Source organism: Bombina bombina, unplaced genomic scaffold (assembly GCF_027579735.1).
Source record: "Bombina bombina isolate aBomBom1 unplaced genomic scaffold, aBomBom1.pri scaffold_1550, whole genome shotgun sequence".
Taxonomy (NCBI): domain Eukaryota; kingdom Metazoa; phylum Chordata; class Amphibia; order Anura; family Bombinatoridae; genus Bombina; species Bombina bombina.
The window spans coordinates 5,001-31,762 of record NW_026511802.1 but is presented as its reverse complement, the minus strand read 5'-3'; the positions used below and the strand labels follow the sequence as shown (position 1 = coordinate 31,762).

Sequence of the window (26,762 nt, the reverse complement as noted above, 5' to 3'; positions counted from 1 at the left end):
TGTAAAATAAATATTAACCCTAACATAGCTACAATGTAATTATTAATTATATTGTAGCTATCTTAGGGTTTATTTTATAGGTAAGTATTTAGATTTAAATAGGAATATTTTAGTTTATAAATGAATTAGATTAATTTAATATAAATTTAGTTAGGGTTAGATAGAGTTAATATAGTTAATATAAATACTATAGTAACTATATTAACTATATTAACCCTAATATAATTAGGGTTAATATAGTTAATATATATAATGTAATACCTATATTAACTATAATATACTTAGGGTTAATATAGATAATATAGCTGGCAGCGGGGTAGGTAGATTAAATTAGGGGTTAATCATTTTAATAGAGATGGCGGCGGTGTAAGGGGCTTACATTAGGGGTTAATAATTTTAATATAGATGGCGGCGGTGTTAGGGGCTCACTTTAGGGGGTTATAGATATAATATAGCTGGCGGCGGGGTACGGGAGCGGCGGTTTAGGGGTTAATAACTTTATTAGGTTGCGGCGGGGTAAAGGATCGGCGGTTTAGGGGTTAATAGCTTTTTTATTGTTAGGCTAGTGAGGGGGGATAGCGGATAGAGGGTTAGACAGTGCGGGCTATGTTAGGGAGGCGTGTTAGACAGTGCGGGCTATGTTAGGGAGGCGTGTTAGACAGTGCGGGCTATGTTAGGGAGGCATGTTAGACAGTGCGGGTGTTTTAAACTTTAGTCAGGTTTTATAGGCGCCGGCAGTTTCTAACGTGCCGCAAGTCACTGGCGACGCCAGAAATTTGTACTTACGCAGATTTCTGGACATCGCTGGTATGTGAGACTTACGGCACGTTAGCATCTGACGGCGACCTATATGGGATGGCTCGAGTTGCGAGCTGAAACTGCGGGCGACGCCGGTTCCCTCGCTTGCGCCGCAAACTGCGATCGATATCGGATCGCGCCCCAGATGTGTAATACACAAACATTAAACACACACATATATATATACTGACAGTATAATATAATTATATACTATACAATAACACTCTGCAGACATAAGTCACTTCAGTAACAGATGTGTAATACACAAACACCTGCATATAAACACATACACATATATACTGACAGTATAATATAATTATATACTAAACAATAACACTGCAGACATAAGTCACTTCAGTAATAGATGTGTAATACACAAACACCTGCATATAAACACACACATATATATACTGACAGTATAATATAATTATATACTAAACAATAACACTCTGCAGACATAAGTCACTTCAGTAACAGATGTGTAATACACAAACACCTGCATATAAACACACACACATATATATACTGACAATATAATATAATTATATCCTAAACAATAACACTCTGCAGACATAACTCACTTTAGTAACAGATGTGTAATACACAAACACCTGCATATAAACACACACACATATATATACTGACAGTATAATATAATTATATACTATACAATAACACTGCAGACATAAGTCACTTCAGTAACAGATGTGTAATACACAAACACCTGCATATAAACACACACATATATATACTGACAGTATAATATAATTATATACTATACAATAACACTCTGCAGACATAAGTCACTTCAGTAACAGATGTGTAATACACAAACACCTGCATATAAACACACACATATATATACTGACAGTATAATATAATTATATACTATACAATAACACTGCAGACATAAGTCACTTCAGTAACAGATGTGTAATACACAAACACCTGCATATAAACACACACATATATATACTGACAATATAATATAATTATATACTAAACAATAACACTCTGCAGACATAAGTCACTTCAGTAACAGATGTGTAATACACAAACACCTGCATATAAACACATACATATATACTGACAGTATAATATAATTATATACTAAACAATAACACTGCAGACATAAGTCACATTAGTAAGAGTTGTGCAATACACATGAAATCATTATTTAAATGACAGTTAGCTGTACATACTCTGTTCTACCATCAGACCATTTTCCTGTCCAGTCACCGCCCTGGTGATGAGTCCCCAGATTTTCCAGTCCAACCCAGTAATCTTGTGATGTCATCCTAATGAATCTCTGTAACACAAAAATGTTTATTCAGTATAATTATTTTATTAATGGAATTATTATTTATTGACTAAAAAATATCAAATTAGCATTTATATTAATAAAAATGAGACAGGAGAAAATGTCAGGCCCCGCAAATGGTAGGTGGAGGGGTCCTTTGACCCAGGGGGAGGAGTTAGGCTCTGGCAGGGCTAGTGGGAGGAGTAGGAAGGAGGAGGTCCCAGGAAGCCAGAGTTGGCGCCATTCTGTTGATGTTACTTACCATACAGGAGTGGCATCACAATCATCTTCTTCTTTTTCAGGCTTCTGCTGCTGAAGCCATGGAGCTGGAAGATTTGGGACGTTGCTGGAGTCAGAGGTCCAGAATTGATTCGGTCGCACCTGGCGGTTCTTCTGCAGAAGGATGTGTCCAACTTGAAGAGGAGGATCCAGTCCAAAGATCTAGACCCACGCGGCACTCCCGACCTGCAGAACGGCTCAGCCCTGAGCATGGTACAGCAAGTGGTCACAGGAGGAGAAGTCCCAGCAGTGGTAAGAGAGTTCCAGCATCAGAGGAAGTGGCCCTAGCAGGGGCAGAGGTGGTACATGAGGGTGAGAGCATGTCGGTGGGGCGGCCCTGGACATAACAGATAGCAGTCATGATTCTCAAGGCTCAAAACATAAGGGACAAGGTATACATGAAGGTTTTCACTGCCTTAGGGGGCCTGGGGAGCCGCAAAAAGAGCGAATGCCTGTTAGGGTTGATGTGCATCAGGGATTAAAACAAGGGGTGCACTTTGAACATGAGGGGCAGCACAACCTAAGGGAGCCTGGGGAGGTGCAAACAGAGGGGGCAATTCAAAGGCCAGAGGTATATGTGGTTTGTGGGGATCTGGTTAGACATTTAGGCCCCTCCAGGGCTGGGTCCAGTCAGGTGATGAATTTATGGTTTTAGACTCATGGCCTGGGGAGGGTGGGATTATGGCCCCAGTTAAGGATGGTACAGGGATGCCAGCACCTATTTCTGAAGCTAGGCCTTCCCAAGTATGTCAATTAGGGGTTAAACAGTTACAGGTCTGCCGTAGTGCTAGAGGTAGCTCTGTTTTTTGCAAGTCTGGGTCTCTAGTTCGTGTGGTAGGATTCCTAGGGCCAAGAGGAGAGGTGCACGTGGGAGGGGGGCCCTAGAGTGTACTCTGACCCTGTGGTTATTGAAGATTTCCCTAGCTCATCTGAGGGTGAGGATGTGGTCCCCCATTCCCCCCTAGGGGTGTTCAGGCATATTAATGTTACTAGGGGGGGAACATTTTTTTGCTAGGATTCAGTATAGAAGTACTGTGTCAGATGTTTGTGCTAATGTTCCCTCTCCACTAGCAGGTACGGTGTTGGCCTCAAGGGGCACATCTTTGGAGCAGCAGTCTGAGAGGTGTCCTGTTGACGGAGGAGAGGAGGACTCCTTCCGTCTGGTGGATTCTTGGATGGAATCGATTCATCTGAACCCCGGTGATGGACCGGCGTCTGGTGAGGCCTACCATTCTTTGGCGGTAGGTGATGCTGTACTCACATCTAGGGGCAGATTGGAGGAAGGTGGGAGGGTACAGCCATCTGATAGGACTGACTTAAGGGTTGGGGCAGTAGTTCACAAGGATGTGGCAGGAGATGTTGTCACAGCCGAAAGGGCCTCTGGTTTTAGGGCAGGGACACACGTGTTTCACGGCATTCTGGATGCCTGAAACATGACGGCGGCAGCAGGTGAGATTACAAACTTGTCAAGGTCGGGGGGATATCAAGTGGCATTGCGAATGTTTCAGGGTCAAATAGTGTATCTGTGAGCTTACTGGAGGGGTTGCGGGAGTTGTTGTGAAAGGTGGAGGCCTCTGCGGCCCCTGTTGCTCAACCATTGGTGGCCAGGGCTTGGGCCCCGATGTCAGGGGCATCAGTTCCAGTTTCTCAAGCAGGCATTCCGGTTACAATTCCCATTGTTGGGGATGGCACTTCAAATTTGCCTGCGGCTAGCCAGGGTGCTGTTCAGGGAGGGCCTTTAGTTGCCACAGCCGAGGTCCCGGACATTAGGGTGGCAGATACCCCAAAGTTGCAGTCTTACCTCTGCTCTATTGGTCCTTTAGGGTTGCATTTCCAAGCAATAAACCTATATATCACTGGCAATACAGGTAAATCAACAGACTTCTCTATATAAGCAATAAACCTATATATCACTGGCAATACAGGTAAATCACCATTCTTCTCTATAGAAGCAATAAACCTATATATCACTGGCAATACAGGTAAGTCACCAGGCTTCTCTATATAAGTAATAAACCTATATATCACTGGCAATACAGGTAAGTCACCAGGCTTCTCTATAGAAGCAATAAACCTATATATCACAGGCAAAAATGCATAATACCCCAGGAATACCTCTTATGTGAAACACTTTCTCTATAAGAAAAAGTATGTTGAAGTCCTAAGAGATATTAAATATCCATATGGATAAACCTTGGAAAACATCACCCTCATCATAAGGCAATATTGTATCTAAAAACACCGATAAGCATGGTTAAGCTTTTGTACTGCAAATAAAAACAACAGGCATGAGCATTTACGTTGAAAACAAGTTTTTCATAAGAGACTGTAGAATTAATAAGTATATGTAAACACTTGTTAAAACGTATGTAAAAAGTAGGCTCAGGATATTCATGAATACCCTATAAGAGCTATACACTTACCCTTAAGATAAAAGTATGGATATCCCCTGATGATGACAGAGCAATATACCCTCATCTAACAGGTACAACTCTTAATGTAAAATCAGGACCCCCCAAGGAAGGAATTAACCCTCTTGAGAATCACAAGGAGAGGGTAGAGAAGGCATTATATTCCTAACCACTATGTGCCCCCATGAAAGTAATGACCCAGACACTGGATTTTCCAAACATACAAAACCTGGTAGGGGGTCTTAGGTTAGGGGGCTTAGTTTTTAGTTTAATACTTTGCGTTGTGAGGGGTTGGCGGTTTAGGGGTTAATACGTTTATTTAGTAGTTCTGATGTGGGGGATAGCAGTTTAGGGGTTAATACGTTTATTTAGTAGTTGCAATTTTGGGGGATGGCGGTTTAGGGGTTTTGAATGTTGCTTTGATGTGTCAGCTTATTTTTATATTTTTGGGGGTTAGATTTTTACGGGTGAATTCAACATTTAACCCTTTAACAACTCATGTCATACAGGGTACGTCCTGCACAAACTGGTCTTTAAAGACCAGCAACGTACCCTATACGACGTTAGGGGTTTGAAGCGGCGCTTCCAGACGCTTTCCGGTTATTGCAGTGATGCCTCGATATCGAGGCATCCTGCGATAACCCTTCTTACCCCTCCGGTGCAGAGAGAGCCACTCTGTGGCCCTCTCTGCACCGAACATCGATGGCCGAAAATCGTTGGTGGGAGTCGAAGTGGGAGGTGGGTGGGCAGCCATTGATGGCATTTTTGAATAAGAGGGGGGCGGGATCGGGGGCGTGGTTGCTGGGGGCGCGCACGGACACGCGCGCGTGTACAGGGGGTGGCGGGCGGGCGTGTGAACGGGGAGGGAGCGTGTGGGAACTACTGCACTACAGAAAAAAATAATACTTTAAAGTGGGAGAAAAGGGGGAGGGAATGGGTTAATAAATAGCTAAGGGATCGGGGATGGGGTGAGGGGATGGTCTTTGGGGGGGGAAGCTATACTACAGAAAAAAAAAAAAAATATATATATATATACTTTTGTATAAACTGGTTACTGGCAGACAGCTGCCAGTAACCAATATGGCTCCAAATAAGTTAGAGGGTGAGGGTTAGAGAGCTGTTTGGGGGAGTCAGGGAGGTTGGGGGCTAAGGGGGTAGGTAAATATGCTATATAAAAAAAAAGATAACTTTTATTTTAGTACTGGCAGACTTTCTGCCAGTACTTAAGATGGCGGGGAAAATTGTGGGGTGGGGTTGGGAAGAGAGCTGTTTGGGAGGGATCAGGCGGTGTGATGTGTCAGGTGGAAGGCTGAGCTCTACACTAAAGCTAAAATTAACCCTGAAAGCTCCCTACACGCTACCTAATTAACCCTTGCAGTGCTGGGCATAATACATGTGTGATGCGCAGCAGCATTTAGCGGCGTTCTAATTACCAAAAAGCAACACCAAAGCCATATATGTCTGCTTTTTCTGAACAAAGGGGATCCCAGAGAAGCATTTACAACCATTTATGCCATAATTGCACAAGCTGTTTGTAAATAATTTCAGTGAGAAACCTAAAATTGTGAAAAATGTAAAAAACAAAATGAATTTGATCGCATTTGGCGGTGAAATGGTGGCATGAAATATACCAAGATGGGCCTAGATTAATACTTGGGGTTGTCTACTACACTACATTAAAGCTAAAATTAACCCTAGAAGCTCCCTACATGCTCCCCAATTAACCCCTTCACTGCTGGGCATAATACTCGTGTGTGGCATTTAGCGGCCTTCTAATTAACAAAAAGCAACGCCAAAGCCATATATGTCTGCTATTTCTGAACAAACGGGATACCAAAGAAACATTTACAATTATTTGTGTCATAATTGCACAAGTTGTTTGTAAATAATTTCAGTGAGAAACCTAAAGTTTGTGAAAAAAATTGTGAAAAAGTGAATGATTTTTTTTTTTTTTATCGCATTTGGCAGAAAAATGGTGGCATTAAATATACCAAAATGAGCCTTGATCAATACTTTGGGATGTCTTCTAAAAAAAAAAAATATACATGTCAAGGGATATTCAGGGATTCCTGAAAGATATCAGTGTTCCAATGTAACTAGCGTTAATTTTGAAAAAAAGTGGTTTGGAAATAGCAAAGTGCTTCTTGTATTTATTTCCCTATAACTTGCAAAAAAAGCAAAGAACGAGTAAACGTTGGATATTTCTAAACTCAGGACAAAATTTAGAAACTATTTAGCATGGGTGTTTTTTGGTGGTTGTAGATATGTAACAGATTTTGGGGGTCAAAGTTAGAAAAAGTGTTTTTTTCCATTTTTTTCCTCCTCCTTTATATTTTTTTATAGTAAATTATAAGATATGAAGAAAATAATGGTATCTTTAGAAAGTCCATTTAATGACGAGAAAAACGGTATATATAATATGTGTGGGTACAGTAAATGAGTAAGAGGAAAATTACAGCTAAACACAAACACAGTAGAAATGTAAAAATAGCCCATAGTCCTTAAGGGAAAGAAATTGAAAAATGACCTTGTCCTTAAGGGGTTAAAACAAACAGCTCTTTATTTTTTAGTTACGTGTGAATCTCTCCAGTTTGTCAGATCTACGCCAGTATTTCATCTGGCGGCGTGTGTTAAGTGATTCACCCGATGTACAAGATAAACTTAAGGGCGACGCGGGTTTCAGCAGTGGCACTTAAAAATATGCCACATACGTAATCTCGCCCTGGATTTGAGAGTCTGTTGGGCTGTTAAAATAATTTATTTTACAAAGGTATGACGAGTTCACGGATTTCATCCTTACTTGTGGGATATTAACCTCCTGCTAACAGGAAGTGGCAAAGAGCACCATAGCAGAGCTGTATATATAGCACCTCCCCTTCCCCTCCACCCCCAGTCATTCTCTTTGCCTGTGTTATATTAGGAAGACATGGTAAAGTGAGGTGTTAGTTTTAGTTTCTTCAATCAAGAAGTTTTTTATTTTAAATGGTACCGGTGAGTACTATTTTCCTCAGGGGGATATGGAAGAAGATTTCTGCCCTGAGGTTTCATGATCTTAGCATTTGTAACTAAGATCCACGCTGGTTCCCACAAGACTTCTGAAGGTAACCCTGAGACATCTTCAGTGTGGAGACCGGTTTCATGCTACAATCAGCATTAAGGTATGTGCAGCCTTTTTTTCTGAGGAGACTTGGTGTATCAGAACTGGCTGGCATTATTTCCCTGTATGGAAATGGGGTAAGCAGTAAAACCTATTTTAATAAGAGGGGTGTTACTGGAGTCCCTATTTTATATTTATCATTAGTTGATATTTGGGCATTATGTGACATGGAAGAAAATATAAAAAACAATGTTTTATATTTTTTATTTTTGGCACTTAAAACTTATTGGTTTTATGCTTGAGGGTTATATTGTGTGTGTATTTTTACTTTAGTGCAAAACTGCATTTCCATGCGGTGTTGTTTGGGCCTACTCTGACTTTTGACCTTAAGGGGTGGAGCCTATTTTGGCGCAATTTCTTTAGGTTTAGCAGCAGCAAACAGTAACTAGGTGGCTCCTGGACTGTGTAGCTGGTCTGAAGGGTTGGAAACTTGATTCGAAGTACCCTGGGGGCAGGTAGGCGCCACAGCAGAGCTGTGGCGAGGTGCAGAGTGTATTTCTATCTATCTTTTGACTACATGTTGATATAAGTACTTCTAATGCCTTATTTCTGCCCTGCTTCTGGGTGCAGTAATTTTTGGATTAACCAACGATATTAAGTTAAATTTGGGAATAATTTAACTTTTTTGTGCATTTTGGAAAAATTGTTCACTTTTTCTTTTCTTAAAGACACAGTACACGTTTTTTCAAATGTTTATTTTATGCTATAAATAAGTGTTTAAACAACTTTTGTGGTATTACTAGTCTGTTCAACATGTCTGACATTGAGGTTTCTCATTGTTTTATGTGTTTAGAAGCTATTGTGCAACCCCCTCTAACATTGTGTAACTTTTGTACTGAAAGGGCTTTACAATGTAAAAAGTGTATTTTAAATAAAGTAAGTGTGTCTAGGGATGATTCTCAGTCAGAAGAGAATCAGGATATGCCATCCAATTCTCCCCGTGTCACAACCTTTTATGCCCACACAAGCGACGCCTAGTACTTCTAGTGCGTCTAATTCCTTTACTCTGCAGGAGATGGCTGCAGTTATGTCAACTACCCTTACAGAGGTATTGTCTAAATTACCAGTGTTGCAGGGTAAACACAGTAGGTCAAGTATTAATGTAAGTACTGAATCCTCTGATGCTTTATTAGCTATTTCCGATGTTCCCTCACAGTGCTCTGAGTTGGGGATCAGGGAATTACTGTCTGAGGGTGAAATTTCTGATTCAGGGAATGTTTTGCCTCAGACAGATTCGGATGCTATGTCCTTTAAATTTAAGCTTGAACACCTCCGCCTGTTGCTTAGGGAGGTTTTAGCGACTCTGGATGATTGTGATCCTATCGTGATTCCTCCAGAGAAATAGTGTAAAATGGATAAATATTTGGAAGTTCCTACTTACACTGATGTTTTTCTGGTTCCTAAAAGAATTTCGGAAATTATTAGTAAGGAATGGGATAGACCAGGTATACCGTTTTCTCCCTCTCCTAATTTTAAGAAAATGTTTCCTATATCAGATACCATTCGGGACTCATGGCAAACGGTCCCTAAGGTAGAGGGAGCTATATCTTCCCTAGCTACGCGTACTACTATACCCATTGAGGATAGTTGTGCTTTCAAGGATCCTATGGATAAGAAATTAGAGGGTCTACTAAAGAAATTATTTGTTAATCAGGGATTTCTTTTACAACCTACGGCTTGCATTGTTCCAGTAACTACTGCAGCAGCTTTTTGGTTTAAGGCTCTAGAAGAGTCTCTTAAGGTTGAGACTCCATTAGATGACATTCTAGATAGAATTAAGGCTCTTAAACTAGCTAATTCTTTTATTACTGATGCCGCTTTTCAAATTGCTAAATTAGCTGCAAAAAATGCAGGATTTGCTATTTTAGAACGTAGAGCATTGTGGCTCAAATCTTGGTCTGCTAATGTGTCATCAAAACATAAGCTTTTAGCTATTCCCTTTAAAGGTAAGACCCTTTTTGGGCCAGAATCGAAGGAGATCATTTCTGATATTACAGGAGGTAAGAGCCATGCCCTACCTCAGGATAGGTCGGTTAAAATGAGGGGTAAACGGAATAATTTGCATTTCTTTCAGAACTTTAAAGGAGGACCCCCCGCTTCTTCTTCTTCCACAAGGCAGCATGAAGGGGTGGACCCTGATCCGGGACCGGATCTAGTAGGGGGCATACTTTCTTTCTTTGCTCAGGCTTGGGCAAGAGATGTTCAGAATTCCTGGGCACTAGAAATAGTAACCCACGGTTATCAATTGGAATTCAAGGATTTTCTCCCAAGAGGGAGATTTCATCTTTCAAAATTATCTGCAAACCAGATAAAGAGAGAGGCATTCTTACGTTGTGTAAAAGACCTTTTTACTATGGGAGTAATCTGTCCTGTTCCAAAATTGGAACAGGGACAGGGGTTTTACTCAAACCTATTTGTGGTCCCCAGAAAAGAGGGAACGTTCAGACCCATTTTGGACCTCAAGTGTCTAAACAAATTTCTAAGAGTTCCATCATTCAAGATAGAGACAATTCAAACGATTTTGCCAATGATCCAGGAGGGTCAATATATGACTACCGTGGATTTGAAGGATGCTTACCTTCATATTCCAATCCACAAAGATCATCATCGGTTTCTAAGGTTTGCCTTCTTGGACAAACATCAGTTTGTGGCTCTTCCTTTCGGGTTGGCCACAGCACCCAGAATCTTCACAAAGGTTTTAGGGTCTCTTTTGGCGGCTCTCAGACCACAAGGGATAGCGGTGGCGCCTTATCTGGACGATATTCTGATTCAGGCATCAACATATCATCTGACAAAATCTCACACGGACACAGTGTTGTCTTTTGTGAGAACTCACGGCTGGAAGGTGAACATAGAGAAGAGTTCACTTGTTCCACAGACAAGGGTTCCTTTCTTGGGAACTCTGATAGACTCGGTAGCCATGAAAGTATTTCTGACGGAGGTAAGAAAATCAAAGATTTTGAATGCTTGCCGAGCACTTCTGTCCATTCCTCCGCCATCAGTGGCTCAGTGTATGGAGGTAATCGGATTAATGGGAGCGGCAATGGACATCATTCCATTTGCACGCTTTCATCTCAGACCACTGCAACTGTGCATGCTCAGTCAGTGGAATGGGGATTATGCGGATTTATCTCCAAAGATAATTCTGGATCAAGAGACCAGAAACTCTCTTCTTTGGTGGTTGTCGCCAGATCATCTGTCCCAGGGGACTTGTTTCCGCAGACCCTCGTGGGTGATAGTGACAACAGATGCCAGCCTTCTGGGCTGGGGTGCAGTTTGGAACTCCCTGAAGGCTCAGGGTGTTTGGACTTAGGTGGAGTCTCTACTTCCAATCAATATTCTGGAACTGAGAGCAATATTCAATGTGCTTCAGGCGTGGCCTCAGTTGGCTTCGGCCAAATTCATCAGATTCCAGTCGGACAACATAACGACTGTGGCATATGTCAATCATCAGGGGAGAACAAGGAGTTCCTTAGCGATGATAGAAGTATCCAAGATAATTAGTTGGGCAGAGGCCCACTCTTGTCATCTGCCAGCGATCTACATCCCAGGGGTAGAGAACTGGGAAGCAGATTTTCTAAGTCGACAGACTTTTTCATCCGGGAGAGTGGGAACTTCACCCGGAGGTATTTTCCTCATTGATTCTAAGATGGGGCAGACCGGAATTGGATTTGATGGCATCTCGTCAGAATGCCAAGCTTCCAAGATACGGATCCCGGTCAAGGGATCCTCAGGCTGAACTGATAGATGCCTTGGCAGTACCTTGGTTGTTCAGCCTAGCTTATGTGTTTCTGTCGTTTCCTCTCCTCCCACGCGTGATTGCTCGAATCAAACAGGAGAGAGATTCAGTGATCCTGATAGTGCCTGTGTGGCCACGCAGGACTTGGTATGCAGATCTAGTGGACATGTGCTCTCTGCCACCATGGAAACTTCCGTTGAGACAGGACCTTCTCATTCAATGTCCTTTCCAACATCCAAATCTAATTTCTCTGCAACTGACTGCGTGGAGATTGAACGCTTGATTTTATCGAAGCGAGGATTCTCTGATTCAGTTATCAATACTTTGATACAGGCTAGAAAGCCTGTCACTAGAGAGATCTATCATAAGATATGGTGTAAATATCTTTATTGGTGTGAATCCAAGGGTTACTCATGGAGTAAAGTTAGGATTCCTAGGATTTTGTCTTTTCTCCAAGAAGGATTGGAGAAAGGGTTATCAGCAAGTTCCTTAAAGGGACAAATTTCAGCTTTGCCAATTCAATTTCACAAACGTTTGGCAAATGTATCAGATGTTCAGTCTTTTTGTCAGGCTCTATCTAGAATTAAGCCTGTATTTAGACCTATTACTCCTCCCTGGAGTTTGAATTTAGTTCTTCGAGTTCTGCAAGGGGTTCCGTTTGAACCTATGCATTCCATAGATATTAAACTATTATATTGGGAAGTTCTGTTTTTGGTTGCTATTTCTTCTGCTCGAAGAGTTTCTGAGCTTTCAGCATTACAGTGTGATTCACCTTATCTCATATTTAATTCTGATAAGGAGGTTTTTACGTACCAAACCTGGGTTCCTTCCTAAGGTTGTTTCTAATAAGAATATTAATCAGGAAATTGTTGTTCCTTCCTTGTGTCCTAATCCTTCTTCTAAGAAGGAGCGTCTGTTACATAACTTGGACGTGGTCCGTGCCTTAAAGTTTTACTTACAGGCAACTAAGGATTTCTGTCAATCATCTTCATTATTCATTGTTTATTCTGGAAAGCGTAGGGGTCAGAAAGCTACGGCTACCTCTCTTTCTTTTTGGCTGAGAAGTATCATCCGCCTGGCATATGAGACTGCTGGACAGCAGCCTCCTGAAAGAATTATGGCTCATTCTTCTAGGGCTGTGGCTTCCACATGGGCTTTTAAAAATGATGCATCTGTGGAACAGATTTGTAAGGCTGCGACTTGGTCGTCCCTTCACACTTTTTCCAAATTTTACAAACTTGATACTTTTGCTTCTTCTGAGGCTATTTTTGGGAGAAAGGTTCTTCAAGCAGTGGTGCCTTCCGTTTAGGTTCCTGTCTTGTCCCTCCCTTTCATCTGTCTCCTATTGCTTTGGTATTGGTTTCCCACAAGTAAGGATGAAATCCGTGGACTCGTCATATCTTTATAAAAGAAAACAAAATTTATGCTTGCCTGATAAATTACTTTCTTTTACGATATGATGAGTCCACGGCCCTCCCATTTATTTTAAGACAGGTTTATTGTATTTTTTTAAAACTTCAGTCACCTCTGCACCTTTTTAGCCTTTCCTTTTCTATTCCTATAACCTTCGGCTGAATGACTGAGGGTGGAGGGGAAGGGGAGGTGCTATATATACAGCTCTGCTGTGGTGCTCTTTGCCACTTCCTGTTAGCAGGAGGTTAATATCCCACAAGTAAGGATGAAATCTGTGGTCTCGTCATATCGTAAAAGAAAGTAATTTATCAGGCAAGCATAAATTTAGTTTTTTTGAGTATCGTGTTTGGTGTTATTTAATATACAGCCATTAATAATCATTTTTGGTGCCATTCCAGGTAAAATGTATATTGGATATTAATCTCATATGTGGTTGACTCAGTAAGTTTGTGATTTAAAAAAGATCCCATTTTTTCCAATATCAAATAGTAAAATCGGAAAGATTGAATTGAACCCCCCAATTTTAGGTCCCACTCTAATTATCAAGGAGAAGTGATAAAAAATAATAATAATAATAATAAAAATAATAATAATAATAATAATAATAATAATAATAAAAATAATAATAATAATATTCACAAAACTCATATGGACACGGCATCTAGAAGGACGAGTGAATGACACATTGTCGCATATTTATGCTAATGATATTTAAATCTGTTTTTATACAGGAAACAAAACTTAATGCAATTGATATAAATATTTAATTTTCACAAAAAGTCATCTAGAGCCGCTGTAAGGCTGTTATATAACTTACCTGTAGGTTACTCTCTGTTGCAGACGTAGTCGCTAGTCTGGCGCCGCTGTCAGTGCAGTTTTTTTTACTGTCACTTTGATTCTTTTTGTTTTCAGAGAAAAAATAACATTTTTTGCGTATCAGAATCCAGTTCATGGGACACAGAGCGTAAGGACCTGGGGTAAAATGAAATTATTAGCCTACTAATCACAAATATACAACTTCTTGTTTACCTGATATTAAATTATTATTATTATCAGGTATTTGTAGAGCGCCAACAGATTCCGCAGCGCTGTAAACATAGTCGGTGTACAGAATAGCTTTTGTAGGGGTCAGGTGGGTAGAGGGCCCTGCCGAGAGTTTCACTGTTGTAGTCGGCTCTTATGAAGCGATCTGTAAACAGCTGGGCCCATAGGCTTACAATCTAAGGGGTTCAAGGGGAAAGCAATGGCGTTAGGAAAGGTTAGTGTTGGTTGTATGCATCCCTGAATAGTAGAGTTTTTAGGGAGTGCTTGAAGCTGTTAAAACTTGGGGAGAGTCTTATGGAGCGAGGCAGGGAATTCCACAAGATGGGGGCCAGTCTGGAGAAGTCCTGTAAACGGGAATGTGAGGAAGTATCAAGACAGGAGGAGAGGAGGAGATCCTGAGCTGATCGAAGGGGACGGGAGGGAGAGTATCTAGAGACAAGTTCTGAGATGTAGGGGGGAGCAGTGCAGTTGAGAGCTTTATATGTCAGGGTGAGGATTTTATGTTTAATCCTAGAGGCAAGAGGAAGCTAGTGAAGGGATTGGCAGAGAGGTGCAGCAGATGAAGAGCGACGAATAAGGAAGATGAGCCTGGCAGAGGCATTCATAATGGATTGTAAAGGAGCTATGCGGCAGCTAGGTAGACCAGAGAGGACGGAGTTGCAGTAGTCGAGGCGGGAAAGGATGAGAGAGTGGATTAAAATCTTGGTTGTATCTTGTGTAAGGAAATGTCTAATTTTAGCAATGTTTTTAAGGTGGAAGCAGCAGGACTGAATGTGAGGAGTGAAGGAAAGATCGGAGTCAAGTGTGACCCCAAGACATTGGGCGTGCGGGGTAGGGGTAATGATGGAGTTATCAACAGTTATAGAAATTTTGGGGGTGGAGACATTGGAAGAAGGGGGAAAAATAAGGAGTTCAGTTTAGGAGAGATTTAGCTTAAGGTAGTGAGAGGACATCCAAGATGAGATGTGAGAAAGACATTTAGTGACACCGGTTAGTAAGGAAGGAGGTAGGTCTGGTGCAGAGAGGTAGATTTGGGTGTCATTGGCATACAAATGGTATTGAAACCCATGGGACTTTATTACGGAACCTAGTGACGATGTGTAGATTGAAAAGAGAAGGGGACCAAGGACAGAGCCTTGAGGTACCCCAACAGAAAGTGGTAACGGGGCTCCGGAGAAGGCTACACTAAATGTACGGTTAGTCAGATAGGAAGAGAACCACGAGAGAGCTGTGTCACAGATGCCGAAGGATTGGAGGGCTTGGAGCAGAAGAGGATGGTCAACAGCGTCAAAGGCTGCAGACAGGTCAAGGAGGATAACCAGAGAGAAGTGGCCTTTGGATTTTGCTGTAAGTAGGTCATTGGTAACCTTGACAATTGCTGTCTCTGTAGAGTGATGGGAACGAAATCCAGATTGCAGTGGGTCAAGAAGAGAGTTTAGTGTAAGGAAATGGTATAGACGTGCATAAACTAGCTTTTCGAGGAGCTTTGAGGCAAGAGGGAGTAGGGAAATAGGGCGGTAATTGGAAGGGGAGGTTGGATCGAGGGAAGGTTTTTTGAGGATAGGTGGGACCAGTGCATGATTTATAGATGAGGGAAATATACCAGTGCTGAGGGAGAGGTTGAAAATGTGTGTGAGTATGGGGGTGAGGGTAGAAGAGAGGGAGGGGAGTAGCTGTGAGGGGATGGGGTCGAGGGGACAGGTAGTGAGGTGGGAGGACAGTATAAGGGCAGAAACTTCATCCTCATTAACAGGGGCAAAAGAGCTGCATTTTTGGATATTTGGGTGAGCTTTTGAGGGGGTGAGAGATTGGAAGTATGTTGAGAGCTGATTTCACTTCTGATGGAATCAATTTTGTTGTTGAAGTGGCTGGCAAAATCTTGAGCTGAGAGAGATGTTGTGTTAGGAGGTGGGGGTGGGCGGAGAAGAGTGTTGAACGTGGAGAACAGGCGTTTAGGGTTAGAGGAAATAGTAGAGATGAGATTAGAAAAATATTGTTGCTTGTAAAGATTAAGGGCAGAATAGTAGGAGTTCAGGATGAACTTGTAGTGAAGAAAGTCAGCTGAACTCTGAGATTTCCTCCAATGCCGCTCAGCAGTATGGGAGCATCTGTGTAGGTATCCTATCAGAGGAGTATGTCAGGGCTGAGGATGAGAGTGTGGTTTCTGAGCTAAGGTTGGAGGGGACAGAGTGTCAATGACCGATGTAAGGGTGGAATTATACTGGCAGATAGATTGGTCAGGGCAGGAAAAGGAGGTGATGGATGAGAGGAGAGGTTTGAGAGAGCTAGCGAGCTGATGCAGATCTAGTGACTTAGTGTTTCTGTGAAGTTTGGTGTGAGGGGTAGAGGGAGGGGGAGTTGTAGGTAGGGAAGTGATGTTGCAAGTTAGGAGATGATGGTCAGAGAGAGGAAAAGGGGAGTTTGTTAAATTTGAAAGAGTGCATCGATAGGTGAAAATCAGATCAAGGGAATGACCATCTTTGTGAATGGGAGAGTCAGTCCATTGTGACAGGCCGAAAGAGGAAGTCAGTTGAAGAAGTTATTTTGCAGCGGAGGCAGTGGGATTGTCAAGAGGGATGTTAAAGTCTCCAAGAATGAGGGCAGGGGTGTCTGAGGAAAGGAAATAAGGAAGCCAGGCAGCCAAGTGATCTAGAAATTAGCTGACTCCAATTCTGAAAAAGTTGGGACAGTATGGAAAATGCAAAAAAAACAAAACAAAAAGAGTCATTTGAAAATTGAATTCACCCTGTACTATATTGAAAACACATTCATAACAGACACATTACTTGATGTTTTACTTCTTGAATGTAATACAGTATATTTTTGAAAATATAAACTCATTTCAAATCTGATGACTGCAACACACAAAAAGCTGGGACAGGGCAATTTAGGACTAATAGCGATGTTACAAGTTAAGCTGATGTGAAACAGGTGAGGCAATCGTGTACTCATAAGGAGCCTCCAAAAAATGCCTAGTCCTTTAAGAGCAAGGATGGGTCAAGGCTCACCAGTCTGCTAACTGTTGTGTCAGCGAATTATCCAACACTTTGAGAACAACAAAGACAAACCGGTAGGATTTGGGGCATTTTGCCCTCTACAGTGCACAATGGCCAAGATTACAAGTTGTTCGTTATGGCTTTTCTGCTTGCAATATGGTGTTTGTGTGCGGAATGGTCACCTATTTGGTATTACAAGTCACACGGTATGGCTTTCCTGCGTGCAATATGGTGTTTGTGTGCGGAATGGTCACCTATTTGGTATTACAAGTCACACGGTATGGCTTTTCTGCGTGCAATATGGTGTTTGTGTGCGGAATGGTCACCTATTTGGTATTACAAGTCACACGGTATGGCTTTCCTGCGTGCAATATGGTGTTTGTGTGCGGAATGGTCACCTATTTGGTATTACAAGTCACACGGTATGGCTTTCCTGCAAGTGTTTTGGCTTCTACCACAACGATCCATTCTGCAATCAAAGACCTGTAGTTTTGAATTTTGCGAAACAAAAAAGTTTCACAAAAAAGATAAAAAATATGTTACAAAGTACACTAACACCCATAAACTACCCTAAACTGCCATCTCCCCACATCGCCAGCACTAAATAAACATATTAACTCCTAAATCGCTATCCCTCACATCGCCAACACTAATAAAATGTATTAACCCTTATACCACCATCCCCTTAAAACAAAAACTACCTAATAAACCTATTAACCCCAAATCCCCCATTCCATCACAACACAAGTATCTAAATAAACCTATTAACCCCTAAACCGTCAACACCCTCATCGCAAACACCTAATTAAACTATGACCCAAAGGAAATTATTAAATATATAGGTATAAAAAAAGTTGTTCCTTATTTATAGAATATATAGGGACAAATGGAAATGCAATGGATATATAACCTTACTACATTAATTCCATTTGGTCTAAATAAAGACTTTGAACTATATCATTTATCAAATTAACAACACATTCTTTCTAGCCCCTATATCTTAAGTTAATTGCAATCTCCAAATACAGAATAAATAAAGACAAACATAATAAATACATACAGAATAAATAAAGACAGACATAATAAATACATACAGAATAAATAAAGACAGACATAATAAATACATACAGAATAAATAAAGACAAACATAATAAATACATACAGAATAAATAAATACAGACATAATTGTGATGAGAGGAGAGATGTGACGAGACCAATCTTGCCACTGTGCATTGGAGGGCCTGTTATGGAACATTCTTTGGGCAGGAGGTACATGGGCTTAAGGATACCCAGAGACTGCATGGAAATGTGGAATTTTATATGCTGGACACCCCATGTACTTTCATAACTCTGTCTTATGTCTATGTCACCCTGTATCCATAAATACAGGATGGGTACAGGGTGTGAGTGCCCCTTGTGGGAGCAATTGTGACTCTATAAACCAAGTGGGCATAAAGGACTTAATAGGTAATAAGAGCTGTTATTATATTCTGTAATAAGATGTATTTTATTTTCGTTTCTAATCTGATTGTGTCTCAGGAGCCTGTCTGGGTAAACTGATTGCCCAACATCAGATTGGCTGAGTAACTTTCTTCCCCAGTTAATTAACTTGATATGTTAATCTGTTTTACCTGTGAATAGACAAGTGTTTTCTTGTGTTTTCTTGTGTTTGATTGTATATGCAATGTATCTTTATTGTATCCTGTAAAGGGGCGTTTTCCTCTAGCCAGGGAGATAGTTGGATTTCTTCCCAGTTATCTCCAGGATAGGGAAGAGGGGTTCACTGGTACCAAGGGGAGTGTTTATGCCTGAGCCACTGTGATTGGCTAATGTACTATACTTGTCCACCAGGTGGGAGACCTGCTTAAATACTGGGCATGTAGCCCTCAATAAAGAGATTCCTGTTTTACCCTCAAGACGGAGCTTGGTCTCGTGTTTGGGGGGGAATTTACTGTATGCTGTTAGAGACTGATTGCCAGGAGTATAATCCGCTTGGGTGCTTTTTCTGTTCGTCTGCTAGCAGCTATTCGGGAGGTTGGCGTTCTGCAGTAGCTGTCCGCAAAGGGGTCAGTTACAATAATCAATGAATTTTATTATATTATTGAGCATTTAAAAATAAAATAGTAAATAATTTAGACACCTTATTGCGGGCTCCTTCTCTGTTCGATACCTTGATTTGTCTATATATGTTTAATATATAAATTGTACCCATTTACAGCATAAATGGTACTATGATCTAATGGCTATTCACTAAACCATATAGTTATTTTGATAGGATCGACAAGGGTTCAATCCTGCTAGGGTACTAATTGTTTTCTATGTTTTTTGTGTATATATACACATATATTTTCTTTTCCTCTTTTATTATAAACAACATATATTTCTATTTCATTATATGTTTTTAATATATTTTATTATTTCTAAATGTCACAATGAGGGTTGTGACTTTGGAATTCGGACACAGCACAGTTGACCTCTGACGCCGATATTGGCGGTTTAGCAGACGGCTTATGTGATTCCTTTTAACTTGTTTTCCCTGTACCTGAGTGATATATGTTTTTATGAATAAATCCTTTTAACCCATCCTGACGCTCCCCCGTCCATCTTTATTGGATATTTCATACATGAGCCTTTATACTCAGAGCTAAGTTTTAGCTCTGTAAACTGTGAGTAGACCTGTTCCACTTTTTTGGATTTGTATTATGTTACAGGACTTCAATATTTGTTTTTCCCCCCTTTTCTAAGGACTTTTACCACCGGACATCTGAGGATTATATATCCTTTCATAAGTTCTTTTTCACATTTTGTTTGATGCATTTGAGTTAGTGCACGAGTAAGGTGTTACATTTTTTCCCACTTTTTTTGCCCCAATGACTTCTATAGGGGAATAGGGTATCACCCACAATATTCTACTTTTTGCGTGCATTGGGTTAGTGCACGAGCAATAACTTTTTACTTTTATCTTGTAATACGAGCGCAACACATTAACTTCTAGTGCAGTTAGCACGCAAGCAAAAGCGCTAAATAGCACTCTACTCGTAAACTGGCCCACTATATCTATTGATCTACATAGACAGAAGTTCTGCATATATACAAAAAAAGCATCATGCGCGCTGCTGCACATGCAATAAACATATACATGTTATATAGATTTGCATATAATTCTAGTGAACATAAAAGCACACAAAGTACAGTATAGAGGATACAGACGGACATATTTGCATAGAACATTATGTACTCTGTAGAGAGGGGTCAGCAACCTTCGGCTCCCAGATGTTTTGTAACTACATTTCCCATGATGCTCAGTTAGCCTAAAGAGTGTCTCAGCATTGTGGGAAATGTAGTTCCAAAACGTTATGTGCCTGATGTGTACAGCTGTCTGAGGTCTTTGGAAAAACATAAATACTGAATATTATCAATCATGAACACTTAGTAATAAATGAGTGTCCTCTGATAGCTATGATACATGCAGTATATGACTTTATAAGCAGAGATTTTTTTTTATTCGTCAGATGGATGAAGATAGAAGATGCCGCTTGTCGCCGGCTGCGGGGTCCATGCACAAGGTGAGCGGGTAGGGACTGACCCCAAGGGCCCGGGGGGGGGGGACTGTTTTGAGTGGGAGAGAGGGCTCCTGTACAGAATTGCTGAGAGGAAGAAAGGGCCGTTGCCTAAATGCCAGCTGGTGTTACCGCACAAGTATCGGTATGACCTGCTGCGTATAGGGCATGCCATTCCCCTAGCAGGACATCTAGGAATCTTTAGGACCCATCATCGACTGACCCTAGACTAATGGGTTGTGTGAGAGGTTTAACGGGACTCTGAAGCAATTGCTTAGGATGTTCTCAGCCTCTCACAAAGACTGGGAGAGGTACCTGCCGCACCTCCTGTTCGCATAATGAGAGGTGCCCCAGGAATCTACTGGGTTCTCCCCCTTTGAATTAGTGTATGGCCGAAAAGTGAGGGACCCCTAGACCTATTGAGAGCCCACTGGGAGAGATCAGTGGGGGAGGATGGACACTCCATTGTGGAATATGTTCAGGGACCGACTGAAGGACTTCGCCGAGAGGTTGCGAGAGAACCTTCAAGTCGCTCAAGATAGGCAGAAACGGTGGTAAGACTGGAATGTCTGCAATGAACCCTGGCAGTATGGCAGAAGCTTCTGACCTTCAAGCTGGTAGCCAAATGCTCAGATGACAGAGTCCGCCAGACCTTTTATTTAAATATACTGAAGGCATACCAGGAGAGGGCCGGGACATAGCCGCCACCTGTGGTCCAGCTATGGAGGACTCTGAGAGTGTTGCCATGCCGAAGCTCCCAGGGCGAGATAGGATGCCCCTAGGCATAGAGGACATACAGCTGGACAAGAGGCTAGGGACTAGGCAGAAGGAGCAAGTCCGACAGATACTAGGGAGCCAGCGAGACATGTTCTCCACTACCCCTGGGTACACCACAGCGGCAGTACATCGAGTGGAGACCCTGGGGCAGACGCCCCTGTGGCAGTCGGCATACCGGGTTCCTAGGGCAGTTAGGAAAGCATGCACAGTGAGCTCAGGGACTCAGGTACTGGTATCCAAGCAGGATGGGACCACCAGATTCTGCCTACCATAGGCTCAATGACTGGACCCCGACCGATGCCTATCCCATGCCCCGGGTCGATGACCTGCTAGACCAGATCACCCTTGGCAACTTCCTGATCACCCTAGATCTCTGCAAGGGATAATGGCAGGTTCCCTTGGAACCTGAGCCCATCCCAAAGTCGGCATTTATCACCCCATTCAGTCTATACCAGTTTAAGGTCATGCCGTTTGGGATGAAGAATGCTCCGGCGACCTTCCAGAGGATGGTAGATCACCTCCTGGATGGCTTCCAGGATTATTCCTGTGCCTACCTGGATGATATCACGATCTAAAGCGATACCTGAGAGGACCAGATAATATTTATCCAAGGGTTCTAAGAGAACTTTAATCCGTAATAGCTACTCCATTAGCTGATTTATTTAATCAGTCACTTCTAACAGGAGTTGTTCCAAAAGAATGGAAAATTGCTAATGTAGTCCCTCTTCATAAAAAGGGTAGTAGGGAAGATTCTGCTAACTATAGGCCAGTCAGTTTGACCTCAATTGCAGGGAAATTAATGGAAACTCTTTTAAAGAAAAGACTTGTATCTTTCATTCAGACAAACAATTTAGAAGACAAAGGACAGCATGGTTTCACTGCTGGAAGATCATGCCAGACTAATCTAATTGATTTATTTGACCATGTAACTAAAATTATAGACCAGGGAGGAGCCGTAGATGTTGCATATCTAGACTTTAGCAAAGCATTTGACACCGTCCCACACAACAAACTTATTCACAAAATGTATTGCCTTGGAATAGATGCTTAGATTGTTAAGTGGGTAGAATGCTGGCTTAAAGATAGACGACAGAGGGTTTCAATTAATGGAGTACATTCAAAGGAGTCATCAATTACTAGTGGTGTTATCCAAGGGTCAGTTCTTGGGCCTGTTTTGTTTAACATGTTCATAAGTGATATTGGAAGTGGACTTAAGGGGAAGGTTTGCTTGTTTGCTGATGATACAAATATTTGTAACAGGGTAGATGTTCCAGGAGGAGTTGATCAAATGAACTGTGATATTAATAAACTAGAGGACTGGTCAAATAAATGGGATCTGAAATTTAATATTACCAAGAGCAAAATTATGCATATAGGATCCAAAAACCCAAAGGCCAATTATAGTTTAAATGGTACATTTCTGACTGTAATTAAAGAAGAAAGGGATTTGGGAATTATTATTTCAGATTATTTAAAATTTGGTAGACAATGCAGCAGTGCAGCCAGCAAGGCCATTCAAATGCTTGGTGCATTGGAAGAGGTTTTAGTAGCAGAAATAACAAGGTTCTTATGCCACTTTACAGTTCATTATTTAGACCAAATATGAAATACTGTGTACAGTTCTGGAGACCATATCTTCAGAAAGATATAAATAAACTAGAAGCTGTTCAAAGGAGGGCTAATAAAATGGTACATGGTCTAAAATATAAAACGTACAAAGAACGACTCTATGATCTAAATATGTATAGCTTAGAGGATAGAAGGGAAAGAGGTGAAATGATAGAAACCTTAAAATATATGAAGGGACTTAATAAAATAAAAGCTGCAAGCATTTTTCACACAAAAATAAATGCCAAAACAAGGGGTCACAATCTAAAGTTAGAGGGTAGCAGATTCAGGAGAAATTTGAGGAAGCATTTTTTTTACAGAAAGGGTGGTGGATTCATGGAATAAACTTCTATTTGAGGTGGTAAACACAAAGACTGTAAAGGAATTTAAAAATGCCTTGGACATGCATAAGGATATCCTAAGGAAAAAGTAACATGTAATAGGGGTAGAATTGATGGGCCTATTCTATGTTTCTATGACCATCTGGTCCACCTAGGAGTCATTCTGGACCGCATCAGGGCCGCCGGTCTGACCCTGAAGCCCAACAAATGTACAATAGGGCACTCAGAGGTCCAGTACCTTGGGCACTGAGTGGGCTGTGGGAAGCAGCGGCCGGAGCTGGTCAAGATTGAGGCAGTCGTGAACTGGCCAACCCCCAAGACCAAGACCCAAGTTTTAGCTTTCCTAGGGACCGCAGGGTACTACTGGAAGTTTTTTCCCAACTACAGTGCCCTGGCCAAACCCCTGGCTGACCTAACTCAAAAACGGTTGCCCCGACAGGTCCTGTGGCTCCCAGAGTGTGAGGCCTCCTTCCAAAGCCTTAAGACAGCCTTGATTTCTGCCCCTGTATTGGCCGCTCCTAAACATACCAAACGTTTTTGTGTCCACACAGATGCCTCCATGTTTGGGTTGGGAGCAGTACTGAGCCATGTGGATGAGGAGGGGCAGGACCAGCCCATAGCCTATATCAACAGTAAGCTGTTGACCAGAAAAGTAGGCTATGTTGCAGTGGACAAAGAGTGCCTGGCCCTGCTGTGGGCCCTGAAGAAACTTCAGCCATACCTGTACGGACGGGCTTTCACCATCCTCACGGACCACAACCTTCTGGTTTGGCCCAACCGAGTTGCTGGGGACAATGGACGCTTGTTACATTGGAGTTTAGCCTTGCAGCCCTTTAACTTTACCATCCAATACAGGCTGGGAAAAAGCAATCGAAATGCTGACGGATGTCAAACTGAATTAGAATAGCTCCCTGGACAGCCCCAGGCTGAGCAGTCTGTGGATCTAGCTGGGTCTGCTGGACTGGAATGGGGGAGCTGTTATGGATACCAGACTGCCAAGGTTGAACCTCCACCACCCTACTACCTAGCACCTCAAATTTCTCCCCGGATTTGGACTTTGGAGAGCTTTTGCGATCTCCCAGACGCATAGTTTTGTTTGTTTTGTGTGCTTTACATCCTCCCAGAAAAGCTGGTCTTTGACCGCCCAGCCCTTCTCCGGCCGGCCGGGCTCCTGGAACTACTGGCCGGCCATGCCTCCCTGCATATCCGCTGACATTTACACCTGGTCACTCCAACGGCCCTTCACCCCAGAGCTCCGCTCTTTTGGGGATTGTTACTCCCTAGGGAGGACAAGAGGTGGGGTGATTGCCGGAGGGGAGCTCCCTTAGGAACCGGGGGCTCTGGACCCCCCCCCTACAACTCCTATTCCCCTTTGGCCTTGCCGGTGTACGTTTGATCACCCGTAGTTCCGGTCCCCAGCCATGGATCACGTCAACTGTAGCATCTTGGGACCGAGGGCTTTCCAACGGCACCCTGGAAGTGCAACCGCTCCCCCGGAATCACCTTGGAATAACTACCACTGTACCGCTGGGACTCTATAAGACAATGAAAGGGCGGGAGATCTGGGGATCTGATAAGGCTCTTTATCTTGATCAGTTTGTGTATAAAAGCAGTGTGTTTCCATAATAAAGTTGTATTTTGTTTCACCTGAATACTAGTCTGTCTAGTTATTTGGGTGGGCTCTGCTATAATTACTTTCTTCGCTACATAGTGGCTTGTTCCAGTTATAGGACGCACCCCTTTGGCAGAGAGCTACCCAGTCGGGTAGCCAGTATCGGTCACATACACTGCTTACCTCTATATTCCAATCAGTGCCAGTAACACACTGCTGATTTATCACTATATTTCCATCAGTGCCAGTAGCACGATTACCAACTTCAATATTTTCATCAGTGAAACATATTGTTTACTACCATCTATATTCCCATCAGTTTCAGTAACACACTGCTTACATCTATATTTCTATCACTGCCAGTAACATACTGCTTATCACCCTCTATATTCCCATCAGTACCAATAACACACTGCTTACCACCCTCTATATTCCTATCAGTGCCAGTAACACACTACTTACCTCTATATTCCCATCAGTACTAGTAACACACTGCTTACCTCTAAATTCTCATCAGTGCCAGTAACATACTACGTATCTCTATATTACCTTCAGTGCCAGTAACACACTGCTTACCTCTATATTCCCATCAGTGCCAGTAACACACTGTTTACCTCTATATTCCAATAAGTGCCAGTAACACACTTTCAACCTCTATATTTCCATCAGTGCCAGTAACACACTGATTACTTCTATATTCCCATCAGTGCCAGTAACACACTGTTTACCTCTATATTCCAATCAGTGCCAGTAACACACATTTAACCTCTATATTCCCATCAGTGCCAGTAACACACTGCTTACCTCTATATTCCCATCAGTGCCAGTAACACACATAAGTTACCTTTATCATACAGGAGTTCCTTTCCCTGTGCATTTCGGTTACTGCCATTGGATCTTTGTTCCTTTTCACCTAAAAATGTGACAATGAGTAAATGAGATGAGTTACAATTATTGTGTCTAATAAAGAAGCATCATTCTGCACTAGAGTTATATTTAAAGGGACAGCCTACTCCAAAATGTTAATTGTTTAAAAAGATAGATAATCCCTTTATTACCCATTCCCCAGTTTTGAATATCCAACCCAGTTATAATAATACACTTTTTTACATCTGTGATTACCTTGTATCTAAGCCTCTGCAGACTGCCCCTTATCTCAGTTATATTAATATACATTTTACCTCTGTGATTACCTTGTATCTAAGCCTCTGCAGACTACTCCTTATCTCAGTTATATTAATATACTTTTTACCTCTGTCAATACTGTGTATCTAAGCCTCTGCAGACTGCTCCTTATCTCAGTTATATTAATATACTTTTTACCTCTGTCAGTACTGTGTATCTAAGCCTCTGCAGACTGCTCCTTATCTCAGTTATATTAATATACTTTTTACCTCTGTCAATACAGTGTATCTAAGCCTCTGCAGGCTGCTCCTTATCTCAGTTATATTAATATACCTTTTCCCTCTGTGATTACTTTGTATCTAAGCCTCTGCAGACTGCCCCTTATCTCAGTTATATTTAAATACTTTTTTACATCGGTGATTACCTTGTATCTAAGCCTCTGCAGACTGTTCCTTATCTAAGTTATATTAATATACTTTTTACCTCTGTGATTACCTTGTATCTAAGCCTCTGCAGACTGCCTCCTTATCTGTTATATTAATAAACTTTTTACCTCTGTGATTACCTTGTATCTAAGCCTCTGCAGACTGCCCCTTATCTCA

The 26,762-nt window shown here is 41.8% G+C and overlaps 1 protein-coding gene across 1 annotated transcript in view; it reads right to left on the bottom strand.

Moving 5' to 3' along the window:
• LOC128643955 (C-type lectin domain family 2 member B-like) overlaps positions 1-25,948 on the bottom strand; it is a gene marked incomplete at both ends in the record, with an annotated part of 34,538 nt that extends 8,590 nt beyond the window's left edge. The window contains 3 exons of the mRNA XM_053696723.1: positions 2,001-2,107; positions 13,915-14,069; positions 25,880-25,948. Of these exons, the coding sequence (XP_053552698.1) occupies positions 2,001-2,107; positions 13,915-14,069; positions 25,880-25,948 (331 nt within the window). The remainder of the gene's footprint in view (positions 1-2,000; positions 2,108-13,914; positions 14,070-25,879) is intronic.
• Between the last annotated feature and the right edge of the window lie 814 nt (positions 25,949-26,762).